The sequence below is a fragment of the Diadema antillarum genome, unplaced genomic scaffold (assembly GCF_040938485.1).
Source record: "Diadema antillarum isolate AM-2024a unplaced genomic scaffold, OU_Dant_1.0 seq00000923_RagTag, whole genome shotgun sequence".
Lineage (NCBI taxonomy): Eukaryota > Metazoa > Echinodermata > Echinoidea > Diadematoida > Diadematidae > Diadema > Diadema antillarum.
This window is the reverse complement of record NW_027271774.1, coordinates 453,322-465,622: the sequence shown is the minus strand read 5'-3', so window position 1 is coordinate 465,622 and position 12,301 is coordinate 453,322. Positions and strand designations below refer to the sequence as shown.

General features: G+C 36.9%; 1 protein-coding gene and 1 non-coding gene across 2 annotated transcripts in view; both read right to left on the bottom strand.

Annotated features, from left to right (window-relative positions):
- The window catches only part of LOC139741354 (uncharacterized), a 37,707-nt gene extending 26,221 nt beyond the window's left edge, over window positions 1-11,486 (bottom strand). The window contains exons 1-6 of the mRNA XM_071651935.1: window positions 11,315-11,486; window positions 6,643-6,720; window positions 5,706-6,002; window positions 5,014-5,204; window positions 2,282-2,437; window positions 290-431 (exon numbers count right to left, since the gene is read on the bottom strand). Of these exons, the coding sequence (XP_071508036.1) occupies window positions 290-431; window positions 2,282-2,437; window positions 5,014-5,204; window positions 5,706-6,002; window positions 6,643-6,720; window positions 11,315-11,486 (1,036 nt within the window). The remainder of the gene's footprint in view (window positions 1-289; window positions 432-2,281; window positions 2,438-5,013; window positions 5,205-5,705; window positions 6,003-6,642; window positions 6,721-11,314) is intronic.
- Window positions 8,750-8,822, bottom strand: Trnap-ggg (transfer RNA proline (anticodon GGG)). The gene has a single exon. It is a non-coding gene; the product is annotated as a tRNA-Pro (tRNA).
- Window positions 11,487-12,301: the final 815 nt, after the last annotated feature.

Genomic DNA, 12,301 nt, shown 5'->3' with positions numbered 1-12,301 from the left:
TGTTTTTTAATACTATTCAATATAAATAGATCATTCGTTCAAGCATTGTGTGAAAAGTTTGTTACTCAGTTATCTTTTCATGACGTCTCTTATTAATGTACAGGAACACATACAGTTTAAGACGTAATATGTTACGCATGAGCATGTTCAAAACACAAATTATGCACACAATGCACGAGCATAGTTGTTTTTGATTAATGCAAATAAGCGATAAGTTTAATGTTGATACATGACTAAGCGCATGGACGGGCGTGCTCGCGCATTTTCGTGGATAACGTCGACAACTGACCTGGGGTTTGCTCGTACACTTCCAGTCGCATACAAATGAAATTATGACACGTGATCGGCATGACTCGAACCGACTGGCAGTTTTGTGGGCGTGGCAGGGCGTTGTAAACTACCGTGGTGCGATCAACGTTACCCTGGAACGTCTGTGGGAGACACGGTTAAAGTTTAATGCTGAAACCTATGAAAGCTTAACCCGTTGAGGACGAGGCTTTCATCTTTAGATACCTCTTGCAAAGTCATGCAAAGAGTGATATTCATTCAAATTACTGTTTTACATTTTGTTTGTATACCGAACATTACCATATTATCTGAAAAATGAGATATATAATCAATGATTTGAATGTTGATTTTTTTTCTCAAAATTCTCAAATCGACCTCTACACCAGTGGTAACATTTTTTTTTTCAGTTTTGATGAAATGTGACCCTGCACCTCAAAACAAACAAAAAGTCGCCAGACATGAATTTTTATGATTAAGAACATATTCTGAAAGAGCAGACTTTAAGCTTTAAAATGATGTATAACTCAAATCAAATGGACTCTCCTAACCTATCTAAATATCGGAAAGAAAGCACAAACTCAGGAAAAGTGTGAACTGAGAAAAGAGGCTCTGAAGTACAGTGTCTATTCAAGCGCTTAATCTTGATCAAACCGCGCTGGCTGTGCGATGAATGGGACAAAAAACAGGAAGTAAACCACCAGAGTAACAACAATGGAGGGATTATCAAATTAAACTGAAATTGAGCATGCCTAATTAACACATTCTGTCCATAGTGTTTATTAATGCCAACTTTCAAAGCAGTAGCACTATCCTTTCAAAAGTGATTAAAGTTGAAAGTGAAGAGTGTGGACAAGGTTTTTCAGAAATGAAAAAAAGGATTCTAAAGACACACCTAATCACACTATTCTACCAAAAATGTTCGAGATAAACTGCTAAAAAACTCACTTTCCTGCCCGTTTTATGATACCAAATTTTAGCATAATGTAAAAGAAGACCCGCTCTTTCAGAAAATATGAAAAAGTCAAGTTCGGCTAGGTTGACCCATTTCACTTATTTTCAGTCCTCACGCAAAATCAGTGTGTGCGACTTTATGTTCGTTTTGAGGTGCATGTTCAAAAATCCCGTGCGAATTTGAATAATCGCAACTGTTAGTTCAGATGGTGTACGAACCCAAACACGAAGGGTAAATATGACTTACTATCAATTACCATTGAAAACGATTTTTCCAAAAATGCCTTTCGCCAGCCATCGCAAGTCATATTTCAGGCAATTCGCTCAGGTGTGAGGGGGCCTTTAACGGAACTTTCACCGTAACCAGGTAACATTCATTTTTATGAGATATTCATCGAAGTCAACTTAAACATGTTAAACATGGAGTAAAATTTCACAAGATGAAAAGAGCGAAAACGCTTACTTTTCGTTCAACTCGACTCTTCATTAAAGGAACTCTACGCCAAACATAATTATCCCTTAATAAGATGAATGCGGGATATTAAGTGGAAGTGAAGTCTAAACGATTGAAAATTCAATATTTTACAAGTATTTTTGTGATTGCCTTTTAACTTCACTGAAGTGTTCTAATGATACTTCTGTATTTGCTGAACCCATAAATTCATTGAAAAAAGTAATTTGAAAAGTCCATGATCTTACATAAACAGATTCTTTCCTTAAGAGTTGGTATAGGCAAATGTAATAATTGCATTGAGTTTTGATACAACACGTTACGTTGCATTTTTTTTAAATCATTACAATTCAAGAAATCAAGTGACAATTGCTGTGCATGTCATAGGTTGACTTTCATCAAGAATATGTAATTTTTGTTTATGTAATTAAAGCTATTACTGTCTAACAGAAGATGAAATTTACTTTTTGCAGGATGTTTTGTTTTGCTCTATTTATCAAAAATGAATGATTCTGAGCAAAAATTGGCAGCGCGCCTCGAGACTCTCCCCTGTCTATTTGTAAATAAATTTGATGGAAATTCGACTGCTACCTTATAATTTCCAGAAGCGCTGCAAATTTCCTCCACGGGGTTGAAGTTTGTTCCGTCGGCACTGCACATGACCTTGTAGGAAGTCACCCAATGACTCTTATCTGTTCGACCCTGCGTTGCTATGCCAACGATCCGATGAGGAGACTGCAAATCCATCTTGGGAGTATCGATTAAGCAAGATTATCGTGCGCCTTACTCTTCATAGACATGATGCTCTACTTCTACGAACACATACATATCTTTTGTTTTTTTAAGTTAAAATGTTTCTCCATAAAACCATACCAAAAAAGTCAAAACATCAATATGATCAATCAACTGGACTTTACAACAACAAAAAAAAAAACAAAACCGGAGTTGCGCATGATGTTTATGTTTTATTTTGAGACCATCGTCGGATGTATGAACCTTTGTTTACAAAATAATATGCATGCACAAATTTCGTGCGTTCGGAGGAGTTACATAATAACGTACCATAGGGAGGATCGTCCGACTTTAACCCTATAAAGCCCAAGCTATTTTGATCCCTTCCAGGCTGTACCCTCCCCCCCCCCCCCTTCATACTCCATTTGACCCAATATTTGAAATCTCTCATAGTCACCCGTTGAGGGCGCTATTTACCAAAATATAAAGTCTAAAAGAAATACATAGGAAATATGCTAAAATCATGTGTTTATCTTACATTTTTTATCCTCAGTATATATATCTTTATTTTATACTAATCATTGTCATATTTGCCACAAAGGAAACGCAAGTCACTACAGTGTTACGGTTTAAATTTCTCAAGGTGGACACGTGGGGTGTTATTTATTACAATATATAAGAAATATATGACACCAATGATGTACAGCTTAGGACAGGTACTTATATTGGTATCACATTTCATATTTCCATAATATTGGATTGATAAACAAATGATACTTCAGGCAAAGCCTGTGTCGAATTGACACAAAATAAAAGGGTAGTCTATGGAAAATGTTGTATTTTTATCATTTCTATTATGTCTATTTTGTTTTATTCCTACGTCATACAAAATATAAAGGAAATAAGAAGAAGACCATTTCAGGGTAATTCACGACCATATTACTTCACATTTTGGTCCTTCAGCAAATTATAGCCAACAAATACACCAAACTCACATTTCATCCATAGTTATATTGTTAAATAAAATGGGAACAGAAAAACATGCAAAATCTGACGGACATGGTTGTCATGGCAATCAGCAATATCGGATATAGCTATATATATCACATATCAAAATATTTGCGACAAGATTTTAGGAAAAGTCACCAAATGATTGAAATCGGGTAAAGGGCATAGGAGTGCCAAATAAAAATACGGCAGGGGTCACAATGTACCCCCACCCCCCCCCCCCCCCCTTGGGCTTATAGGGTTAAGAAGTCAAGGATTTCCTTATGTTTGGATATATGTTTTCATCCCCTCCGCGCCTCCTTTTATTAAGAGCCAAAAGTGGCTGTTTACGCGCGGCCCCTGCTCCCTCACTCTCTCCCTCTCTCTCTCTCTCTCTCTCTCTCTCTCTATATATATATATATATATATATATTATATGTATATATGTATATATATATATTATATGTATATATTTATATACATATATATATATATATATATATATATCATATGTATATTATGTATATGTATTATATCTATGTATACATAGAGAGAGAGAGAGAGGGAGAGTTTAGGCTCATGGCGCCATTCTTTTTAACATTATTAAAGGGACATTCCAGACGATTTTCATAATTTCACATCTTGTAGTACATAAATTAACAACTCCGTGTTTAGATTTGTGGAATTTATTGTGGTTCTTGAGCAGAGAAACAATAGTTTGAAAAACCTGAAACAAATTACACTGAACAAGGATGATGACATAGGAGGTTCACATATTTCAGAAATGTAGCAGTGTAATGTCCATTACAATACCGCTTGCTTGCGAGTTCACCTGTGTATAATCTTTGCATGCCTTCTTCTTTTGTTCTGCTTCCTTGAGCCCCAACTCATGCATTCTTATGGTGACTCTGCCGTGTCATCATCCTTGTTCATTGCAATTTGTTCTAAATTTTGAAAATATTCTGATTCTTCATTCCAATCATCACAAATTCTGAAACTCTGTCCTCAGTATAACTAATTTGTAGTTGTTCAGATGTAAAAATCTGAAAATCATCCGGAGGTCTCCTTTAAAGGAGAGTCAATCGTCAGAGCAAAATAGACCTTTGCAGTGATACCTCATTCGTAACATAAAAGGGAATATTCTTGGAGTTATTGTTAGAATTAAACCAAGTTTTCTTTTCATCTCCTTTTTAGCGGCTTAATTACATAATTATTTATAATACATGCATAAATATATATATATATATATATATATACACATATTCACAAAAATTGAGTAAACTTGCTTTGCTCTGAAACTTAGCACACATAATTAAGATTATATGTCTGTGTGTGTTGTGTGTGAGAGCGTGTGCGTAGCTATGTATACAAATGCGTGCGTCGATAGAATAGCAGAGAGAAAGAAATAAAGATAGATAGATAGACATAGGCATAGGTAGATGAAGTGAGAGAGAGGGGGGAGAAAGAGTAAGAATGATATACGCGATATACAAACAAATTAAAAAAATAAGGATACACGAATGAGAAGGTGAATGATATTATGTAAATTTTGATCGCTGTTTGCCAGTCTCTTCCTTTCTCAAGTTTATGACTCCTTTAACTACCTGGATCCACTCGTTGGAAAAGGGTTTGTCAGCACACCACGCTCCAGCCAAACTGTCTGTATGAGTCAGGTGCAGTCTCCCCCTACCAGGTCCAAATCTAGTTCTGGTCCCCTCAAAGCTGGATGAGCTGAGGCTGGTGTCGGGAATGGCGTAACTCTGAAGGCCGAGAGGTACGGCATCCGTTGGTATGACTACCGGATGGGCGAAAAGGATAAGGGTAACTTCGTAACACTTTCTCGTGTGATGAGGAGTGGGGTGGACATCTAGACCATGTGGGGCATGTATTTTGGGGTATGGAGTTGAAAACGTTTCATTTTCGGCAAACTATGAACATCGTGCATTCTTATAACAATGTCAGGTGGCATTCTTCTGCAGAATTCGTCTGAAAACAATTCAACGTCTTTTTCAATACAATGGTGTGTTCCAAAACAAAACTGATGGGGACATAACATGTACATTTTATATTTTGGTCGCTGTAGACGTATTTATAAATGGGAGAGTAATTGACATCCGTCCAACCACACACGTAAGTTAGTTGTTCTGATAATTTATTTTGTTGCCTCCATTTCTATTAAAAAAAAAAGATGCTGTTAGATCTTTATCATGAATTCCTTTTTTTCTCATCCATCTACTAGACTTCGGAAGCAAACTTCAGGGCCAGATTTTCACTTTTGCCATCGCTAAGGTCATACCAGAATCAGGGGTTGTTGGAATATCGTCGATTGTTTGTGAGACTTCTGTTGTTTTGTCATTTGTATCTGGCGCATCTGCAGAGGTTGTTGGGATATCGTCAGTTGTTGGAGAGACATCCGTTGTCTTTTCATCTGTGCTTGGCGCATTGGTAGAGGTTGTTGGGATATCGTCGGTTCTGATTGGTGTGACATTCGTTGTCTTTTCATCTGTGTTTGGCGCATTGGTAGAGGCCGTTCGGATATCGCCGGTTGTCGGTGAGACATCCGTTGTCTTTTCAGGTGAGTTCGGCGCATCTTCTTAGACGGAAAATGAAACATACAAACATTACATCGTAAGGTAATTTTGTGAACGGCCTTAAAAAGGGGGGGGGGAGGGAATCGACTATAGACACCTGATCGAGGTGATACAGTGTAGACGGGAAACTGAAAAGTGACAACAACTCTATGTATACAGACTAAAATATGTTTATATCGGTGAACGATTATTACACATTATTGCGCGCGCGCGCGCGCGCACACACACACACACACAAACATATTCAATACAGCATAAAATATATATACATATATATGTGTACAGATATATATATATATATATATATATATAGTTCAGTTCAGTTCAGTTCAGTTCAGCTTATTTTTACCATCAAGCAAGACGTGAAACAAAATATAATATGATAATAAATAAAGCATGCGAAAAACAATCACGTAGTTGGTTAATTTTAAACAAGGGAAACAGAAATCCCAAACGAGTGAATTCGCATAGTATATAATACTATACGATATATACATAAGTAGTATAACTGAGATCATTTAGGCATGCTTTGAAAGATAACAATAAAGTAGGTATGGAAAAAGAGTGATCCATTAAAAGCTAAGCATGTAATACATGGATCACTCAAACATAATAAATGATATATCATATCAAGGGTCATACCGGATTCTGTGGTCGTTGGAACACCGCCGGTTGTTGGTGATGCATTCGTTGTTTCGGATTCCTCAGTGGTTGGTATATCTATAGAGAAAAAGTTTTGGTGCAAAGTCAAAGAAATGAGGTTTTATACAGAAAAGTAATTCCCCCTGTGGCTAGTCTATCACCTTCTATACATCAAGAACCTGATAACAAAAAGCCAAATCTGAAAAAAAAAATCTACAGTTCAGGTGAATACACACACACACACACACACACACACACACCTATATATATATATATATATATATATATATATATATGTATATATATATATATATATATGTATATATATGTATATATATATACATATAGACATATATGTATATATATATACATATAGACATATATGTATATATATATATATATATATATATATATATATATCTGTCCATACAGACATGCAATCGTGTATTGCTGAATGCTGGAATTCCGTAGATATATTAAAGCTTGGATAAGTGCATTGTGGGAAGATGGATATACTTGTTTTGGCCATTGCTGAAATTCAAGTGACGTAATAGGTGTAGGATTAAGGATTTAATTCAATTTTTTTTGGAGGGGATTGTTTTGATGTATAGCATTTGATGGTTGGCAAATTAAGGCGCATTTTTATCCTTTGTATATTATGCAGACATGTGAAGGACAACTACCGTTTGCAAATATAATAATTATTTATTTATGTAGCATGTTCACCGTTTCAATGAGTGTTAGCGAGGGGTGACTGACTATCGTTATATGCCAACAGATTTTAATTAAAAGCACTGCGTGTTGAACTATTTTCATATTGCTTTGATTTTAATAAACGGCATGTAAATGTACATATCATCGATGGATGGCATCGGACAACTTTAGTATAATTGCATTATTTAATCTGCTATTTGACATGAATTGAAAAAAAGGATTTAATGAAAGGAATATCTTTAGAAAGCGTGGATATGAAAACAGCTTTACATCCCTGCAATGAACGGATACATGCAAGGGTTCATTAGATGGTGATTGATTTGTGCATTTCAGACAAGGTCAGACAAATATTGTTACTGAAGGAATTGATCTTATTGAGCTATTTGAAAACCAGTTCACCGTCTATTTTTGGTAATATAACTGGAGGTCTTCATCAAGAAGAAATGTGCTTAGTTGTGATTACAAAATCAAAGTTTTTTTCATTGCAACTGATTGACAAATTGCCCTGCATCGAGGTAAATAAGCCCTGAATTGATCAGTGTTTTAGTAGTAGCCATGATAAAAAGTCAGGGGCGTACATACTCGAGCAGAATTCGAACCTACGACCTCCTGATCACCGGACAGGCGTCATCCCCACTAGACCACCGAGCTTTCGCCCAACAGCAAGTGTTGGTTCTAATCCTTATAGCATACAGCGGGTACTGCTTTTATTAGTCAAAACAGGGAGGTGATCTCTTCCCACATCCCTGGTCAAAATTAGTGAAATTGAGTATATGAATAAAATAAGAACGACCCAAGTCCATGGAAGATCATTTCGAGTAAACTAAAAAAAAACTTCATATCTTTTTTATTTGTCCAATAATATTCTATTTAACTGTGATGGGAAGGCAACATTGTATACAAATTAGAACATATATTATTATGACAATTAACATTTACATTGTGGAGAGGCCATTTTGTGTGGTGGACTTGGGTCGTTCTTTGATTCATATGGACTTGGGTCGTTCTTTGATTCATATACATGATATTCTGCTATAGAGACGGGAGAAGAATGAGAGAGGGCGCTATTATATGAATGTAAGAATGACCCAAGTCCTTCATTCTTACATTAATATAAGATTTAACTCATTCATTTCAGGCACTTCCGGGGGTAATTAGGATTTATCATTTACACACAAGATGAGTCCATGCATAAGCTACAATTTCCTATGTCAAACTGAATTTGGCCAAAAATTGGACTTGGGTCGTTCTTATATTCATATACTCAATTCTTCCGTCGAGATGTTTTTTTTTTTTCATTGCAACTGATTGACAAATTGCCCTACATCGACGTTCATAAGCACTGAATTGATCAGTGTTTTAGTAGTAGCAATGATAAAAATCATGGGCGTACATACTCGAGCAGGATTTGAACCTACGACCTCCTGATCCCCGGACAGGCGTCATCTCCACTAGACCACCGAGCTTTCGCCCAACAGCAAGTGTTGGTTCTAATCCTTATAGCATGCAGCGGGTACTGCTTTTATTATTCAAAATTAGTGAAATTCGATGTAGGGCAATTTGTCAATCAGTTGCAATGAAAAACATCTCGACGGAAGAATTTCACTAATTTTGAATAAGTCAAAGCTTGCTGTCATATCAGTATTTGTTCTAACAATGCATATTATTGTATTACTTAGGTTGAAGATAATGTGTGTAAACGAACGCGGTACTTGTATTTCTCTGCTTTGCACGAGCTAATGTTTCATTTTTATTGATTCAGTGTGATAAAAGACGTAGCGTCTTCTGACATCTCTATTGGTACTAACCCAATGGACATATCCCGTCCATATCCTGTGGAATCACAATTTCACTACACACACACATGTATGTATGTAACTATGTATGTATGTATGTATTCATAAACCCTTCAAAAAAAGTTTGGAAATCTAACTTCACTTGTAAATTTCTCCAGTTTGTAAGCACTGTACAATACATGCTTGATATCAATGGAAAGATCATTAAATTCTCTTTGAAATTATATCCTACTCATTATGATTATGCTATCAAGTAAAGGGCTGTACTCAAAAGTGTCTGATAAAGTCTGCATTGAAAAGCTGCAAAATGAACAAGAACGGTCCTTATGAATGAGAATGGTCGTGAAGAATAAAGAGAACATCTTCTTTTGTGTTATGTCTTTTGTTCTCAGATGGTCAGCCATGAAGGCAAATTTCAATAGACATTTTAATTTCACATTCAAGTTTTCAGTGGTGCAGGATGCCATGCCAGGCAATTTTGATAGCTCATCAAGTTTTATGGTTGTACATCATGCCACGTATAACGAATGTTCAAAAAGCCCGCGCCACAGGGCAAATTGAAGCTGAGGTGCTTTAAAAAGATGACAACGCAAGACCGCATAGAGCGAGACTTGCGCGCTACTTTCTCGAAAGAGGGAGATAGCATCACTAGAATGGACTGGACTGCATGCAGCCTCGACCTCAACGCCATAGAATATCTTTGAGATCAACTTGGCCGAGCTGTGGGGAAGAGGGTCACAAATCCAACGACATGGGCGGGACTCCGTCAGATACTGGTTGACGAGTGGAACGCCATTCCTCAGCAGCGGAATCACGAAGCTAATCAACAGTATGAGGACACGGTGCCAGGCGGTGGTACAAGCACTTGGGTCGTCCACCAGATACTGAGCCCCGATCATATTCATTGACAATTATAAAGAGAAAGTAAACATTAAGTAAAGACAAAATAACGCAAACTGAAGAAAAAATAAAGATGAAACTCCAATAAAACCAAGACCATATCATTTCACATCTTTATGTCTTTGTTGTGGTTAATATGGCGTGGTTCTGTGAGATAAAATGGTTTGAGTCATGATCGCCTGTATTTGTGTGTGTGCGCGCGCGCGCGTGTGTGTGTGTGTGTGTGCGTTTGTTTATCTGTTTGGTTGAACGCATACATGTTTCACTCCATAAGAATGCTGATGTTACAGTAAATGAACATACGAATGAACACCAAAGAAACAATGGGGAACTCACTCATAACGAGGAAACTCCATTAGGAACGTCAAAAATTGGGCCAATTCGCAGCTTTTAAATTCTGACTGTACCTCATATTTGTAAGTACTGCACCTCCATGTATACGATAATCATAACAAGTATGGTATCATTTTTAAAGAGAAATAAACAATCTTTAAGTGTGGTACTAAGCACAAATTATTTCTAAGAAAAAATGAGAAATAATTGATCAAACTCAGATTTCCAAACTTTTTTTGAAGGGTTTATACATATATATACTGTACATACACATTAAATGTATTGTATACATGCACACAATGCGCATCTCAGAAAAAGTTGGGAGAAGCTACAATACAGGGCCTATTGGACAGTGCCAGTGGTGCATGTAGTAGTCTTGGCGCAGACTCCTTTACGACCGACAAGAATTTATACCTGTTAACTACATCGTCACTGATTTCTAAATAATGAATTATGGGGGACGTGCTATTCTACAGTTAGCTATGTAGGGGCCTACATAAGCTCCATGCACCAGTCTAGTTTACAAAAGTTTCCATCCGCAATTTATTCTCGTTAGCCGTGAGAATAAAGGCATAACCTCTCGTGATCAGTGTCAAATAGGAGTTCGTCATTGTTTGAAAATCAGTCTTTACAAACCTTGAAACGTACCACCGGCGAAAGTGATCCAATGAAAGCAGTAATCCGATAAAACGCCATGGCAGATCGGTAAATGGCTTGATGGATTAACCTATCAGTCGCCAGTAAATGCATGTGATTTGTTGCAGTGTAACGTGACGACCAATCTTTCTCTATTAAGTCATATCCGAACTGCTATCTGTTGGGCGACGAATACGCTACAAACAGAAAAAGCGTCAAAATGGCCATGAGTTGGCCATGATATTGACAATGTATCAAGTTTTGGCAAATTTGATATCATTCAAACAACAAACCTTGGTCTACGCAGCTCGATACTGTCGATATGTGTGGCGCCCATTGTGACATCATCATGGCTAGCTTTGAAGCTGGTGGTACCGGGACCAATTCCTGCTGAACGAATGACCCGCTACGCCGGTCCCACTTCTTACCACACGTGATCTTTTCTAGCCCTCGACCGAGTACCATTGGGATCAAAACGACTGGATAAGAAAGAAAATTCCTTCCATCAATGTATAGTACTGTATGATAATGATGGCAATAAGGTAATCATGAACTAATCAATGATGATAATAATCATGATAGAAATGATGCCAACATTAAGAGTTAGCTATGGAGGAGGGAATCAACTATAAAGACTTGAGACATATCGTTACTCTCAAATGTGAATACAATGTATATAGATGCAAAGAAAATTTACCAGCGTCCGAATGACAATCCTAGAATTTCAACAATCCCTTCAAGTTTAGATTGAATAAAGAACAAAACATCCCACGCGAGAAAAAGAACTTTGAGTGTTAACGCCTAAAGAAACAAAAAATGAGTCATACTGATGTTGAAAACTATGAAACCACATAGTGTGAAAAATGCAATTGTGTCAATATAGGCTAAAATTTTAGTCGTTTGCACCATCATCCTAACGGTCCGCAACACGCCAAGAACGCAATCATGAAGCTTGCCAAATACCATGGCATGAATGAATATGAATGAAATTTCCGGTAACATTATCAAGATACTTACACGTCAGAATGAGAAAAATGCTTCTACCAAAGTGTACAGCCATTTGGTCCGTCATGCCACAATCACGCTGAAAGGAAAATCCAAGAAGTGAAGGTAGCAACCAAACAAAGTCGTATAAGGTATGGTATAGTCACGACGCAGTGGGTAGCATTATTCATGTTAAAGCCACTATTCATCAGTTGCAGTTAGTGCTTCAAAATAGTTCTCAAATGTGATTTTGAGATAGAAAAAACCAACGTAAAAATTACAACCAGCACGCCCAG